The 16,994-nt window shown below is 46.6% G+C and overlaps 1 protein-coding gene across 1 annotated transcript in view; it reads right to left on the reverse strand.

The window, feature by feature from the left end:
• The window catches only part of KLF13 (KLF transcription factor 13), a 40,436-nt gene extending 25,161 nt beyond the window's left edge, over positions 1–15,275 (reverse strand). The window contains exon 1 of the mRNA XM_009935850.2: positions 14,286–15,275. Coding sequence (XP_009934152.1) covers positions 14,286–14,826 — 541 coding nt within the window. The 5' untranslated portion in view covers positions 14,827–15,275. The remainder of the gene's footprint in view (positions 1–14,285) is intronic.
• Positions 15,276–16,994: the final 1,719 nt, after the last annotated feature.

Here is a 16,994-nt window from a genome sequence, read left to right on the forward strand (position 1 = left end):
AGCTGCACACAATACACACTAGTCTTAGAAAATATTTCAATTGCCAGAACAATCAAAAACTGCCAAGGCAATCACGTATTAATGCTACTCTGCTGTCTTTCTGCTGGCATTTAAAAGAAGTTGCAAATTTAAATTCAGTAAGCACTTACAATGTATAACAAGAATTAGTCTGTGGTTCAGTGAGATTTTAGCAGCATCCTTGTTCATATGCGTCATAGCAGGATCCTAAACTACCAGATTAAGAACACAGCAAAGCCCCATATGCACTGTGAGGTTCTGCAAGAATCTATAAAGCCCCAGTTTAGTATGTAAATTTGTACCAATGTAATTTCATTTATTTACCCCCAAACTGCAAAACAAATATTTCTCTGATCTATTAACAAACAGCTTACCATTTCAGCAAAAATTTTGCAGGAAACATCTGAAAATGGACTAGGCTGTCATGTTCTAACCCTTCTCAGCCTCCTCCATTGTAAGTTCCTCTAGTGGAAACACTGACAGCTGTTTAGTTTAAAAAGTCCAATATATCCTTTTTGGCTGCTGCACCTCAGCTGGTCTCACTCTGGAGCCAATTGGTTAGCATTTCTGCCTCTCTCCTTGACCAGTCTCAAAAGCTACTGCTAAGGCAGTAAAGGCTACACAACCAGCACACACATTCTGCTTGTGTCCAGGGATACTCTAGGTGGCTGCAGGACCAAAGCAGACAGAAAGCTGCAAAATGCATAGCAGCAACACAATGCTCTCTCATGTGAATTTTTCACATGCCTCTATTCCAAACACTCATATAACTTATAACCAAATAATAGACAGCAGTCTGGTAGCAATACAGTGTGCAATAAATATAAGAGAACTTAGTGATCCATTGTCTGCAATGTCAACAGGTATCCAGGCGCAAATATTTTGCCTGTAATTCCTGAGAGCACTACAGAAGTGTTGTAACTCATTATAGAAAATCTTTTCCTTGCACTAGAGGTCATTTCAGGATAAGCTCACTTTAATACCATTTGACTTGTGCCAGGTCCCTGGTTACTAAATGCTTTCTATGTTACGGCTGCAAAAAAAAATTCTGAGGTCATTTTTCTACCAGTAACCAGAATGGTGGTATTTGATCTTTTAAAAACTATTCTTTTATATCAAGTGGAGGCCCTGTAAGACATGTTGAATCTGCAAGACCTGAAAAATACAAGATATGTGTGTCTGACTTCAGTGCCTGCACTTACATAACCCACATTGTCTAGCTATTGTTAAACTGAATACAGCAAAATAATGACCTCACAGAATCACAAAAAATCACACAGAATGGTAGGGGTTGGAAGGGACCTCTGTGGGTCATCTAGTCCAACGCCCCTACAAAAGCATGGTCGCCTACAGCAGGCTGCACAGGACCTTGTCCAGGCAGGTTTTGAATATCTCCAGAGAAGGAGACCCCACAACCTCCCTGGGCAGCCTGTTCCATGGCTCCGTCACCCTCAGAGTGAAGAAGGTCTTCCTCATGTTCAGACGGAACTTCCTAGGCTTCAGTTTGTTCCCATTGCCCCTTGTCCTGCCACTGGGCACCACTGAAAAGAGTTTGGCCCCATCCTCCTGACACCCACCCTTCAGATATTTATAAACATTTGTTCGGTCCCCTCGCAGTCTTCTCTTCTTCAGGCTGAACAGGCCCAGCTCCCTCAGCCTCTCCTCGTACGGGAGATGTTCCAGTCCCCTCAGCATCCTCGTAGCCCTCCGCTGGACTCTCTCCAGTAGCTCCTCATCTTTCTTGAACTGGGGAGCCCAGAACTGGACACAGTACTCCAGATGGGGCCTCACCAGGGCAGTGTAGAGGGGAAGGAGAACCCCCCTTGACCTGCTGGCAACACTCTTCTTGATGCACCTCAGGATTCCATTGGCTTTCTTGGCAGCCAGGGCATACTGCTGACTCATGGTCAACCTGTCGTCCACCAGGACTCCCAGGTCCCTCTCCGCAGAGCTGCTCTCCAGCAGGTCCACCCCAAGCCTGTACTGATGCATGGGGTTGTTCCTGCCCAGGTGCAGGACCCTGCATTTGCCCTTCTTGAATTTTATCAGGTTCCTCTGCACTCAACTCTCCAGCCTGTCCAGGTCACGCTGAATGGCAGCACAGCCTTCTGGTGTATCTGCCACACCTCCCAGTTTTGTGTCGTCAGCAAACTTGCTGAGAGTACACTCTAACTCTTCATCCAGATCATTGATGAATAAGTTAAATAAGACCGGGCCCAGTACTGACCCCTGGGGGACACCACTAGTTACCGGCCTCCAACTAGACTCAGCGCCGCTGATGACAACCCTCTGAGTTCTGCCATTCAGCCAGTTCTCAATCCACCTCACTGACCACTCATCCAGCCCACTCTTCCTGAGCTTCCCTAGGAGGATGTTATGGGAGACAGTGTCGAAAGCCTTGCTGAAGTCAAGGTAGACAGCATCTGTGGAGTCCTGGCTGGACAAGAGGGGACATAGCTTGGTGCCGTTGAGCAACCCAGGTTCCGATCCGGAGGTGAGCCTTGGGAGCAGCTGACACGGAACCCTGTTGGGAAGGTAGAGTGACGAGCTCGGGACACTGGAGCAGGGGGACCGTCACATTGCTGTTTCCTGCCACATGTCACTTCCTTCCTGACACGCTGTTGTTTCCTGCCACAGCACTGTTTTCACATCGAGATGCAGCTCTGCACCAATCACGAGTTGCAGTAGCTTTGCCTATATATGGATTAGGGGTCTAACCATTCAGATGCTGTAACTGCTTTGCTATATAAACCTTGTTTTGCTGAGTAATAAAGGTGAACGATCATACTCATATTGCGGTCACATCGTTACAACGTTTCCGTAACCCACGCCAACAAACATCCACGGCTCTCCTTTCATCCACCCAGCTGGGTCATGCCATCATAGAAAGCTATCAGACCGGTCAGGCATGATTTCCCCTTGGTGAATCCATGCTGACTACTCCTGATAACCTTCTTTTCTTCCACTTGCTTCATGATGGCCTCCAGGATAAGCTGCTCCATCACCTTTCCCGGGATGGAGGTGAGGCTGACCGGCCTGTAGTTCCCTGGGTCCTCCTTCTTGCCATTTTAAAGATTGGAGTGACATTGGCCTTTCTCCAGTCCTCGGGCACCTCTCCTGTCCTCCAGGACCTCTCAAAGATGATGGAGAGTGGCTCAGCAATGACATCCGCCAGCTCCCTCGGCACTCGTGGGTGCATTCCATCGGGGCCCATGGATTTGTAGGCGTTCAGATCGCTTAAGCGATCCCTCACGCAGTCCTCCTCGACCAAGGGAAAGCCATCCTCTCTGTGGGCTTCTTCTCTTACCTCCGGGGCCTGGGATTCCCGAGGGCCTGCCTTGGCACTGAAGACTGAAGCAAAGAAGCCATTCAGTAGCTCTGCCTTCTCTGCATCCTCTGTCACCAGGACACCCACCTCATTCAGCAGCGGCCCCACATTGTCCCTAGCCTTCCTTTTGCTACTGATGTAGTTGAAGAAGCCCTTCTTGTTGTTTTTGACATCACTTGCCAGACTCAATTCCAGGTGGGCCTTGGCCTTCCTCATCGCATCCCTGCACGCTCTGACCACATTCCTGTATTCTTCCCAAGTGGCCTGTCCCTCTTTCCACATTCCATGGACCTTTCTCTTCTGCCTGATCTCTGCTAGAAGCTCCTTCTTCAACCATGCAGGTCTCCTGCCTCCTTTGCTAGATTTCTTGCTCAGGGGGATGCACCAATCCTGAGCGTGGAGGAAGTGACATTTAAAGAGCGACCAGCACTCATGGACCCCCCTGCCTTCGAGAGCCCTGGCCCATGGGATTCCTCCCAGTAGCTCTTTGAAGAGGCCAAAGTTAGCCCTCCTGAGGTCCAAGGTTTTGATCCTACTTACTGCCCTGCTTCCTCCATGCAGGATCCTGAACTCCACCATTTCATGGTCACTGCAGCCAAGTCTACCTGCAACCTTCACATCCTCAACCAGTCCCTCCTTGTTTGTTAATACAAGGTCCAGCAGAGTGCCTTTCCTTGTTGGTTCCTCCACCACTTGCATCAGAAAGTTATCATCGATGCTCTGTAGGAACCTCCTGGATTGCGAATGCCTAGCTGTATGGTCTTCCCAGCTGATGGCAGGGTGGTTGAAGTCCCCCATGAGAACTAGGGCCAGTGACTGTGAGGCTGCTTGCAGATGCCTGTAGAAGGCCTCATCAGCTTCCTCCTCCTTGTCAGGTGGTCTGTAGTACACACCCACAGTAACGTCACCCTTGTGAGCCTGTCCCTTAATTCTAACCCATAAGCTCTCAACTCGTTCTTCATCTGCCCCCAGGCAAAGCTCAATGCATTTCAGTTGCTCCTTCACATATAGAGCAACTCCCCCACCTCTCCTTGTTGGCCTGTCTTTCCTAAAGAGTCTGTAGCCATCCATGACAGCATGCCAGTCATGTGAGTTGTCCCACCACGTTTCTATGATGGCGACCAAGTCGTAGCCATCCTGCTGTACAGTGGCTTCCAGCTCCTCCTGTTTATTGCCCATGCTACGTGCGTTGGTATAGACACACTTGAGCTGGGCTGTCAATCTCACCCCTGGCCCTGGCACGCCAAGCCTAGGCTCATCCCTAGTGAGCTGGGCAATATCCCCTTCCCCCTTCGAACCTAGTTTAAAGCCCTCTCAATGAGCCCAGCCAGCTCGTGGCCAAGAATCCTTTTTCCTCTTTGAGATAGCTGCACTCCATCTGTCACCAGCAGGCCCGGTGCTGTGTACACCTCCCCGTGATCAAAGAAGCCAAAATTCGACCGATGGCACCAGTCCCTGAGCCACCTGTTAACCAGGTGAGTCTTCCTGCCCCTTTCAGTGCTGTTCCCTGCCACTGATGGGATGGAGGAAAAACCACCCAAGTGAATCTACCTAATAAAAGCCAACTGGGTAACAAAGGAAAAAAGTTTACCTATAGAAATTCTACAGATATGACACTTCAAGGGTTGTGCTGCATTTGAACAGCAGAGTATTTTTTGGCTCTGTCAGCACTGACTTCCAAACAGCTGATCCAAGATTGGACGGGGGCAGGGGGATGTTGGAACATGCTTGACTTATAAAACAGAGCTAGAAACCACATGTCCAATATAAATAAATTCCAGGTTTCTGCTCTTGGACGTGCCATAACCATGTTCAGCCAGACAACAACACAATGCAACAGTTGTATTTTGAATGGTTAAAGGTGCCTTTTTTTTCAGATGAAATCCAACTGTGAGTTTGTTTCATAAAGAACTCTAGTTTAGCAAAAGATTTGTTTATGCACCACTCATGTCACATACAAATACTTTCCACTGTCCTGCAGAGAAGTATGTGCTACTGCAGAAAAATCCTCTACAGATCATTCAGAACACCTTTTCCATAAGGCTGTGGTTAATTTCTAATACAAATATAGCTATCAATTGCAATCATCCATTCGTTAAAAAGATTGTTTGCAAGCTTACGCCAGACTATCTGTAAGACTTACGTCTTGCTACTGAGAAGGAAAGTGCTGCTACTGGTGTCTAGGATGAGGACAACCACCACCACTTCTCATATCAACAGCTCTCATTACTCTGGACCCGAGTACCACCTCCATGCTAAAAGGAAGATTGTTTGTGGAAAGACAATTCTGTGAAGTTTCTGATTTTCCACTCGATAGCCAAAGTTTTCACCCTGTAGAAAACGCAGTCCCTGAACCCTGTATTCTGTGAAAGATGTTGACTGGAACAGCCACACTGTAGTTGGGATAATTTTTGTTAACTACCACCTGCTCGACTACAGTAAGATCACAGGTTGCATAGGTTGGCTACTCACTGCCTGAGCTAGACTTGTCTCAGTGTCATCGTTTAACTCGGCAGCCAGCAACTAAGCGCTAGACAGCTGCTCACTCACCCCTCCCCCTCCCCCACCAGCGGGAGGAGGAGGAGAAATGGACAAAAGGGGAAACTTGTGGGTTGAGATAAAGACAGTTTAATAAGGCAAGAAAGGAAATACTAATGCTGCTAATAGTACTATTAATTATAGTTGTAATAATAATGATAATAATGAATATGTAAAATAAACTATAAACAGTATAATTTTCCTCACCACTCAACAACCGATTTGCAGCTAGTCCCCAAGCAGTGATTGTGGAACCCAGAAGATCACGAATTTCACAAAATTCCCCAAGAAATTTGAACTCCCAGCCAAGAGAGGATTCGAACTCACAGAAACGAGAAGAGCAGATTCCTGCGCACTAGCCAGCCCCCATTCATAAACTGAGCATGACGTCTATGGTATGGAATATTTCCATTGGCCAGCCTGGGCTAGCTGACGGCGATGCTCCCTCCCAGCTCCTGCACACCTGCTCATTCGCTGAATATGGGAGACTGGAAAAAGTCCTTAATTTCATAGCAACAACTGAAAACATCAGTGTTATCAACATGCTTAACACAGCAGGTACTGGGAGGAAAATTAACTCCATCCCAGCTGAAAGGAGGGCATTCAGTAACTGTCTTTGTCTCAGCAAAAATGTGATTTCCAAAGAAACGTCCAAGTCACAAATTGATTCATTTTCTTTCTGCATATTTTTTTCCCTGCTTTATTGAGCATGTTTCAGTGCAACAGAACACAACCATGTGTGTCCCCTCAGATTCAAAGCAATGCTCATTTGTCTCTTGAACATATTGCCATGTTACTCATCCCTCCTCGCTCAGCAAAAGCAAACAGAGGAAAAGTGGGGAAATATTATGGAGAGAGAATATTTAGCTTTGCTGATTATACCTGTTTCAAAGAAAGAGGGAAAAAGAAGACAGAGTCTTTTTCCTAGTAGACTCACTTTCCATCACAGTTATGACAATAAGTACAGCTTTGCTTTAAAGGCTTTTCAGCTACAATAGCTAAACTCTGCTAATTGTTATCAGAAGCTTTATTTCTGTGACTTCTGCATGATTAATATCTCCATAAAGACTGTGGAGAAAAAGGAGGGAAAGATAGGGAATGGAAGTCTTTCACATAAAACCCCGTACAACAATCAGGAGATTTAGTTCTCTAATTAGTGAGCTAATACTACTCAAGTGTGTGGTAAATACCGTTGTCAGTCAACTAGATTCTCCATGAAACCAATTTAACCTTCCCTCTTTTACAGCTTAAATAACTGAATCCTGCTATTCAATCCTAAACCAGCCAGGTAGAAGGAGTGAGCAGCAGTAGTTCTCCCTTTCTTCCTGATCTGACCTCCTTTTGAAAACTGTAAGTTTCAAAACTTGTTTACTCTTTTAAGATAAAGTTTATGCTCTGTGCTTCTTTCAAAAATTTTAACAGGAAGAGACTTACAGCATGTATACTGCTTTTCTGTTATATTCAATGAACATCATAGACTGCTTGATCCACCCTTAGGATCAATACTCTTAACTAATAACTTTATTCTTTGGAATTGCATGTTAGGGTGAGGATTTACACAGGCCTGTAAAAAAAGTTGTTTTATGTTTCAACTGACACTTTTTTTTAATGTTTTTAAATAGAGGAAGTAAGAAAGGAGTTGCAGAGCTCTTCCAGAGCTAACAAAAACAATGCTTTGCAGTTTTGTATTGTTTTTAAAAATGCAGGCTTATTAAAAGACACTTAAGACCACCAGTTTTCAGAAAAATGGAGGAGCAGGCTGCTGAACTACTTAACACCAAGAAAGAATACTTCTGGCTCAGGCTGGAAAGACAACTGTTTCATAATGCTGGCATTTGAAGCTGTCCTGAAGCTACTGTTTGAGCCCGTCTCCCAGAAACACCTTAGAGAGAAGATTTTGATGTACTCAGCAAAGAGAGGAGGTGGAAGGCAGTGGCAATAGATTACGGTACACAACAGCCTAGAGTCATCCTGGAGCTTTTCGATAATCTGGGTGTATGCTAATGACAGTCAGTTAAGCATGCAGAACCAGCTCTCTGTTTCTCACTTTTAACACAAGAAGTCAAAATCAGGAGGACCAGCAACTAAAACTGAAATTGCTGAGCGACATGCAGAGGGCCAAATTCACTTAGTCTGCGCTCTTGCCTGTGGGAAATCAGCACTGGGGAAAGGCCTTTCCCATTTCCGCTGGCATCCTGTTCAGAGGGAGCGCAGCTTCCCATCCAGTCCTGGCATCCAGAGCAGCCCAACCAGCTGCTCAGGCCAGACTGAACCAGTGGTACCCACTCATTTCATCCCACTTCACACACGAGCAATCTGCAGCCCTATTTTCCTCTGCTCTCTTGCATGGCACAAGAGGCATTAGATTAAGTTTCTCATCTTTTAATTTTCTCCCGCAGCAGCTTAGGTCTTGACAAACACTGCCTGCTTGTCTCACACAAGCATGTATACCCCTTCAGAGTCACTGTGTGCAAGCTGAAGGAAACCCAAGCCAAGTCTAATCCACATTTTCTAGCTAACCAGCTAAGTTTCTGATAATGGCCAGGTGCTAAATTGGAAGATAACGTTTATTTCAGTGATATGTGAACTTGCCTCTCCTTACATTGGTTAACCAGTTTCTTCACATGCACACAGGTAGCATCTTGATTCAGTCAATTTCAGAGAAGTTGTGCTTCACCGCTGCAGTTTGGAATAACGTGGTGGAGCAAATCAGGCATATTAGAACTGAAAGTGAAAACCAACCTCCTGTTTAAAACATATTATCTGTACTTTATATAAAGGCCTCTTTACCAAACTAAACGCAGGCCAAATACTACTCCAATTTGTCCAGCCTAACTGTTCTGCTGTTTTCACACTTGTCACAGTGAGGTCCAGTTGATTTATTTCTCAGATTACTTTCAAATACCAAATACATTATGAATTTCTCCATCTTCACATACTCCAGTTACAAAGTCATCAGAAAAAATCTGCTTAGAGAAACAAGAAATAATAATAGAGGGGGAAAAGGGGTACGTAAGTTAAAAACTAACTTTTTTCATACGGGTTCATTAGTGTTGTCTTCAAAAATGTGATCTAGAGATTCAAAGTAAAGAAATGGAAATTTCTTTACAAATGAATGGAGGTGAGTTAGTCTTTTCTACTTATGTCAATTCAACTAGTATTTCATGAATAAGAGTTAGACTAAAAAGAACAACAGATACCAAATAACATACCCTCCATGACTGCAAGGTTTCTTCATCAACGACCTGGATGAAGAGTTAGAATGTACGCTCAGCAAGTTTGCTGATGACACCAAACTGGGAGGTGTGGTAGACACACCGGAAGGCTGTGCTGCCATTCAGCGTGACCTGGATAGGCTGGAAAGCTGGGCAGAGAGGAACCTCAAGAGGTTCAACAAAGGCAAATGCAGGGTCCTGCACCTGGGGAGGAACAACCCCATGCACCAGTACAGGCTTGGGGTGGACCTGCTGGAGAGCAGCTCTGCGGAGAGGGACCTGGGAGTCCTGGTGAACGACAGGTTAACCATGAGCCAGCAGTGTGCCCTGGCTGCCAAGAAAGCCAATGGAATCCTGAGGTGCATCAAGAAGAGTGTGGCCAGCAGGACGAGGGAGGTTTTCCTTCCCCTCTACACTGCCCTGGTGAGGCCTCATCTGGAGTACTGTGTCCAGTTCCGGGCTCCCCAGTTCAAGAAAGATGAAGAGCTACTGGAGAGAGTCCAGCGGAGGGCTACAAGGATGATGAGGGGACTGGAACATCTCCCGTACGAGGAGAGGCTGAGGGAGCTGGGCTTGTTCAGCCTGAAGAAGAGAAGGCTGCGAGGGGACCTAATATATACTTACAAATATCTGAAGGGTGGGTGTCAGGAGGATGGGGCCAAGCTCTTTTCAGTGGTGCCCAGTGACAGGACAAGGGGCAATGGGCACAAACTGAGGCACAGGAAGTTCCATCTGAACATGAGGAAGAACTTCTTCCCTCTGAGGGTGACGGAGCACTGGAACAGGCTGCCCAGGGAGGTTGTGGAGTCTCCTTCTCTGGAGATATTCAAGACCCGCCTGGACAAGGTCCTGTGCAGCCTGCTGTAGGTGCCCCTGCTTCGGCAGGAGGGTTGGACTAGATGACCCACAGAGGTCCCTTCCAACCCCTACTATTCTGTGATTCTGTGATTCTGTTAAGCAGGCTGAACACAGAGCTGCCTAAGCTCACCCTACCAGCTAGAGACCAGTGAAGGTTTTGACCACTTTCTCTTGGATGAGTCCTAACCTGACATCTACGAGCAAGGATAATATAATTCGGAGGGCCTTCTCTTCTTCCTGTGCCCCAGCAGCTATATAGAAGTCAGCTAGTTTAGAAACAGTACAGAGACGCCACTGTTAAGCCCCTTGGCCCCCAAGTTTGTTTCACCACAAGACTCTATCATAGTAAGACTCCAGACTAAGACTGGTGCTCACATTTCCTTAGCTTATGCTAATTTGTGCAAACATATTTAGTTCTGATGATTGAAAAGCTGTTTCTCCATGATGATGTACTCCTTAGTGAGTAGAACCAGTATGATTAGAAGGACATTTTAATGGAGTTAACTGAAGGTTTATTTTGTGCTTTCTCTGCATTCATGATGGCATGCTAGTGAAGATGGCTAACAGCTTGAGAGGTCACTGTGATTGGGGGAGGGGGAAGGGACTGCAATACACAGGATACTTGTGATCCCTGCATAAAATTCAGTCAATTTTTCTCTACATATAAATATATAGTATCATGCAATAAGTTGGGGCTCTCCACAACCTCTCAGAACGTAGCGGTCCAGGACAGCGCTTTATGATGTTGTAGCCTGCAGACGGCTATTAGGCTCTGCACTATCTCTCAATTCCCACTGGTGCATCAAGAGACAAACTGGTTTCCAGTGACTCTAGCGAACTTCTAAACCTTCCCAGTGTCACTATGCTGAAAACTTGCTTAGAGGAAGGAGAAGTTTGTCATGTAAATGGTTTATCTGATTTTCTGAAAGTCCTTTGTGTTGGGGAATTTTCTCAGGAGTGGACAGGATTTTTCACTGGTGTGCCAGTGACATTTTTGTATCAATAGGATCAATATAGCTTGGGACAAACATGGTGCTGCATCTGTGGATCACAACAACACAGATTCTGAAGTCCACGGGAACCTCAGTGGAAAAGAATTTGGACTTGACATCTACTCACTGACACTAAACATAACCTTCTGGTAAACATTAAAACTTCAGGGGCTTTTTGGCTGATGATCACGTTGAACTCCAGGACATACAGTGAGAGAGTAGGGTGGGAAACATAAACATGAAAAGAAACCTAGGGGGAGGGGAAGAGTTTGAAAGCTGGTGGAGAGAACAGCAAGGATTTTGGTGACTAATGTTTTCTGCTTGGTTGAAGGGTTTGTCAATTTAATAAGATGAAGTATTCCTAAGGCTGAGACAGCTTAACCACTAGTGTACCACACACAAGAAACTATAGATTGTTCTAGCACATTATGTTCTACTGGAGAACTTCATTCTAAAACACTGTACTCAGAGCAAGGGCCTAAGGACTAAAGACAGATGCTACTTCCTTGGCTGTTCCACCTTGTTTCTTCTGCTTCAGATAGGATAATTAGCATCCTCCGCACTACGGTTTTTGCTTTGGACATTTGAGCACTGAAATCTGGCTGTAACTATCAGAAAGTTTTCACACGGGGCACCAAACAGGTGGAAAATAGTACCAGCTTTCAGTCCCTACCAATGTGGGCTAAATTTGACCCAACAGTACTTGGAAGGCTCTGTGTCTCTTTGCCACACCATAAACTCAATTATCTAGTCTACCCTTCCTCCAAGCACGAAGAGCAAAGCCTTTTGTTTCTGACCACAGTAGCAGACAAGGACAAGCAAGTTTCTAAAGCAGGTCATAAACTGCACTACTGAAGTACCTCTAGCACTATCATCAGTATCTTCTAGCCTGCAGGACTCTTCTTAGCCTTTAGTTCACCCCTAAATACTAGCTCATCTAGTCATATAGCACATGGAAGAAGTTCCACTTCATAGCAGAAGTTTTTGATTGTTTCTTAGTAAACAGATTTTGGAGTTGCCGGGTAGCATGTGTACTTGAAGTACTTTCTCCCCAGCCTGGTGACATGCACAGCCGTCACCCTATCTGCTTGACAGATTGGCAGACTGATGTGTATGTGTTACTTAGCTAGTTCTGGACCACTGGAAAGCAGAGAAGACCCAAAACCCTTGTTCTAAATCTGTAAAACTCATTATGTGTTTTGTGAAAACAAACATTTGCCAGTCCTGGAAGTCATTGTTTGTCCTGTTAGCTTAATTCCTAGTTTCATATAAACTTTTTTCAAGCCTGTCACAATTTCTTTTACAGAAAGAAAAAAATTTAAACACCATAGAAAACATTCTGCAAGAGGAGTAAGAAGCATTTAAGCCCGTTTAGAACTCAATCCAAGTAGAGATAGACCTGTTGGCAGTGAGGAGGGAGACTTGGCAGCTTTGTTTAAAGCTTCCCACACAGACACTGGAGACGCAAGAAAACAAAGAAGCTGGAGTCCCCGAGGGTCCTGCCACTCCCAGGGCAAAACCTGTCCCTTCTCTGCTTTTCCTCCAGCTCTCACAGACACGCACACGCTCTCTTCTCTCAGTACCATTAGCTGTAGCAATAACCAATTAAGCCCTACAAAGCTGGAAAAAATACAGGAAATAAAGAGTTAAAGAAAGAAAGAAAAGGGAAAAGAAAAAAGCCGGTGAACTTGGAGGCCGGCCAGCGTCCCCGAATGACCCTGCTTAGCCGCAGGCCGCAGCGACGCTCCCCAGCAGCCTCCCGCCCCCGCCGCCTGGGTGCACCCAGCCCTCCGCCCGCCATCAGCAACACCAGGACCCCTGCTTGGGCTCCAGTTGGTTCGGGAGCCCAGAAGCAGTGCCAAGTTTACCTTTCACCTTTAGGACAACGGCAAATGCCAGAAACAGGAAAGCAAAAGAACTGAAAATTAATGGCAACAACTCCCCCCAAGGCAAGCGGAAACACCTTTCCCAAGGAGGCAAAAAGCAGTTCCAGTGCAAAGCAGGGCAGGCTGCCTGGGGTGCCTGGAACATGCTGTTCCTTTGGCTGTGTGGCACAGGGAATTGTCCATCTCTACACTCAATCTTGATCGGGCTTTCTTCTCTCCCATGGGGAGCAAAACATATCCTTAATTTAGAAGGGCTCTTGCTTTATCTCAGGAAGGCAGCAGGAAAAGCTGGAGGCACACTGGCATGGGTGAGGCTGCCACCTCTGAGCTAAAACTGTTCAAGAGTCATTAAGTCATGCGTAATTCTGAGGATCTCCTTCTTAATTCTCTTTATAAGTGAACTGACCATAGATCTTGGTAAACTAATTTGTTGTCTGAAATTACGCAGTGGAACAGCCTGCACACTGCTCTAGTTGGTGTGGTGCCTCACCATATGCAGTCTGGTCAGCGCCTTCAGCAGAGATCAGTCTCTTTAACTTCTGGTGCTCCCTGTCAGACTGGAAGCCATCCTGTTCCCTGGCACCAGGCAGAACCACGAGGTCCGGCAAGTCACGGGGCCTGTTTCAAGATGGCCCTCCTAACACTTTCAGTGCATAACTTTCACAGTGTTGCAAGACTTCCACTTTTTCTATGTGTGTGTGTGTGTCATAAATTACAATAGCTACAAAAAAGTGGCCAGATAAATCTTCACTGAGAAGTAAACACTGAACACTGATTAGAACAAGTTTGTGTTTGCATTCAAATGTTTTAGTGTTTTGAAATCAGTTTTACTTAGCTGCCAAAAGCTTTTTTGAGACTGCCCATGTCCTCCTCTCTCTACACGTAGGATAAATGTCTCCTTGTGACTCATGTTCAGTCTCTCAACTGCCTTCCTGCCTACTCTAGCTTTCACACGAGTGTCTGCTAAAGAAAGACACAGACACACAGTCATTCAGGTGCCCCTGGAACATTTAATTTTAAAAAATCAAGGGTATTGATGTTTGCATGGGAAGCGATAAGCTGGTATAAAGGTAGAGACAGGAGCATGGGGCAGGAAAAAGCAGATGGGGGAGGGTAGGAAGCATTGGAAAGGGAAGTAGAAGACGCATGGAACAAGGCGGCTAGCAGCTAAAAATTACAGCTTGGTACAGTCCACACAGATGACCCACACACCATTCCCTGTGACATTAAGTAATAAAAAAGGGCAATATTAGCTTTCAATCTATGCCCAGTAAGGGTTTATTCCCAGGAGGGTTGTTTTTATTGTTGTTGTTTGGTTTTCCCGAGCTTGAATTCTGAGAGGTGAAACCATAATGGTGGCCAAATACAAGTTGGTTTGGTTTTGTTTTTTCAACATTCATTTTAATTACCAAGCTGTAACAAATAAATCTCTGGCTGGATTGTAACTAACCTGTGTGGGTCCTTAGATGAGCTTTAAGATGGGAAGATTTGCCATAAACTTTTTCACACCCCACATAGTGGCATTTGTGCTTTTTCTGGGGTGATCCAGGGTCAGTCCAGCTTCTCGTGCGTTTGTTCTTTTGTCTGGGGCTTGGCTCAGTTACTGCAGCCAGACTAGTAGGTGTGGCTGCTCTTCCTCCTCCACGCTTACCAGCCAAAGACACACTTTCTTCCCCAAACTCCTTAGGAGCAACGGAAATGTGTATTTGTTCTGTGATATCAAAGGTCTCTGTTTTTTCCATCCTTAGAGTGGGTGAGTTTGGGACATGCTGGTTCAGATCTGCTAAAATACTAGCTACCACAAGTAACGATGATCCATTGTCTTTCCCGGTTTCTCTGACTTCCCGCTTCTCTTCTCCGTTTGAAGAAGCAGCTATTGCTGCATCAGGTTGGAGACCGGGCTCCCCTTTGCGACTATGGATAATAGCACGACTGGACATAGAAACAAGGCACTCTGCTGCGAAATGATCCACATACGCTGCTGTTGCCATTTTTCAGAAGTTTAAAGAGAAATCCAAACAGAAAAGAAAAAAAAAAAACACAACACTGGTCTTTCCCTTTTAAAAAAGATTATGCGAGCAGACTTTTCCCTCTCTTACTTCTTAGGATCTCTTGGCAGAAGTAAGGGCTGATTTAGCAGCCATCAGAACCACACTTTGTTCGTGACGATCACACCCGGCTGGTCCCCAGTTCAAACCGACGCTGGAAGTCCAGTGGGAGAGGAAAAGCAGAGCAGACGGATCCTGGCACTGGCAGCTTGCTCCCGGAGTAGGAATTGGGGTTGTTTTGTCTAGAACGCGGCAGAACGCCGGCGCGGTCTCCCCAGCCCTTCCATGGCGGTGACAGCAGAACCAGCTCTCCCCTGTATCGCTCCTCGGTGTCGCCCGGACCCCTGCGGGGGCGTGGCCTGGGAAAACATCTGGGCCTGACGTCACCGCCAAGCCACATCCTGCGCCGGTCAGGTCGGCGGCGCGCGAGCAGGGCTGTGCCCGCCCGCGCGGCCTGCGCGCGGGGCAGCGGTCCGCAAATGAAAGGAAGCGCCCGATTGGCTGGCGGGGGTGCGCCGCGCCGTCAAAGTCTTCCACCGCCCCCCGCCGCGTCCCGCAGCCGCCCTGCGGCGCCCCCGCGCCACAGGGCCGCAGAGCGGCGGGCGCGGAGCCCTACGCTGCCGGGCAGGCGCGGGCGGCAGCCGCCCCCGGCCGGGCCGCCGTGACGCGCCCGGCCCTGCTCGCAGGCCGTTCTCTCTGACGGGCGTTAGCGATTCGGGGCGTGCCGTGCGAGACCTGGTGCTGCCAGGGGCAATTTGTAACGGGTGCTGAGCTGTTAGAAGCAGGAGACTGAAAAAAACATTGTGAAGTCGGAGCTGGTACAAGTGACAGGAAAGAGCGAGGCTGCACCGTTTGGTCTGCAGCTATGCAGGTGGAGTGCGTGTGTGGATTGTCATAGCTTGCGGCAGGCTTAGCTAACTGCCAGGCAGTACACAGAGAATCGCCTTCCCTTCTGCCAAAACTCTGCTCGCTATAGCACTCTGCTGCCTCTCAATTATTGAGAAGTACAAATGAAAATAACTTGCTTTTCACTATTATTCTCAGCTGACAAAAGATACAGCTCAGCCAGTCTTACAGAGATTAACGCCTGAATGAGCAAAAGGGTTGTGTGTGTGACTAACGTCCCAAGCAAAAGTAAAGACACGCGTCTGAATCCAGATCTCAGAGTGGTTAGTCTGTGGTGCTTTTTACGTCTTACTGGAACGTGTTTCTCCAGGCTAATTCCTGTGAAATTCCTGTCTTCAGCACAGATGGACCTTTTCCCTGAGACAGACATGGTCAGAAAGCAGGAGGGCTTCGTTGGAAACCTGTCTTTCTGGATGGAAAGTTTTGGAGTTTGAGGGGGTGTGAGAGGAAGTGAACATCTGTTGCAGAAACTCAAATAGTTTTGGTGTTAGGTCGATTAAAAACTTGGTTTCATACACATGAAAATGTCTTATTCAGGACCAATGTCTGGTTATGCTACCGCTGCACTTTATGAAAAAAAAAGCTTTAGGTTCTCATGCAGCACTTCCCCTCAAGGTCAGGCTCATTGGTAACCTGTGTCTGCCACAGTGCTCCATGCCTGCTCTCTTAATGGTGCAGCCTATAGTGCTACGTGGGACTTGAGTCACTGCAGCAAAAGGAGGAATAAGGCACACGACCAGGGTGGGAGGATGTGGTTTAATACTGAAGAGAGCCAGATCATTTTGATGCGAGCATATCATACTGTTTCTTCTGCTGAGCATAGCTACAGGAAATGTTTACACATTTCCAAATAAAAAGGCTGCGTTTGAGACTTACCCATTTGTTCCTAGATGAAAAGGAATACTGGGAAAGCCTTTTTATAAGAAATTTTAGTTCACTTCAAGCTCAACCTCCTCCTCAAGGGAGGAGGATTGCTTAAATAGACCTGCCTCGCAGTTCTTGAGAATTAGTAGTAGATTCAGAGCAGAAACACTGCAGCTCTCCCAGTTTGAGAAACATGGGCCTTTTTCACGCAAGTGAGGAAAGGGCAGAGTTTAGGCACAAGTTCTCAGTCCTTACTCCAACCTCAAGGACCTTTACCAGTAAATGGACAGGCAAAGGGAGACCTGGACTATCCTGATAACCAACCACCAGCAGGCTTTGCC

This window comes from Opisthocomus hoazin, chromosome 10 (genome assembly GCF_030867145.1).
Source record: "Opisthocomus hoazin isolate bOpiHoa1 chromosome 10, bOpiHoa1.hap1, whole genome shotgun sequence".
NCBI classification, from domain to species: domain Eukaryota; kingdom Metazoa; phylum Chordata; class Aves; order Opisthocomiformes; family Opisthocomidae; genus Opisthocomus; species Opisthocomus hoazin.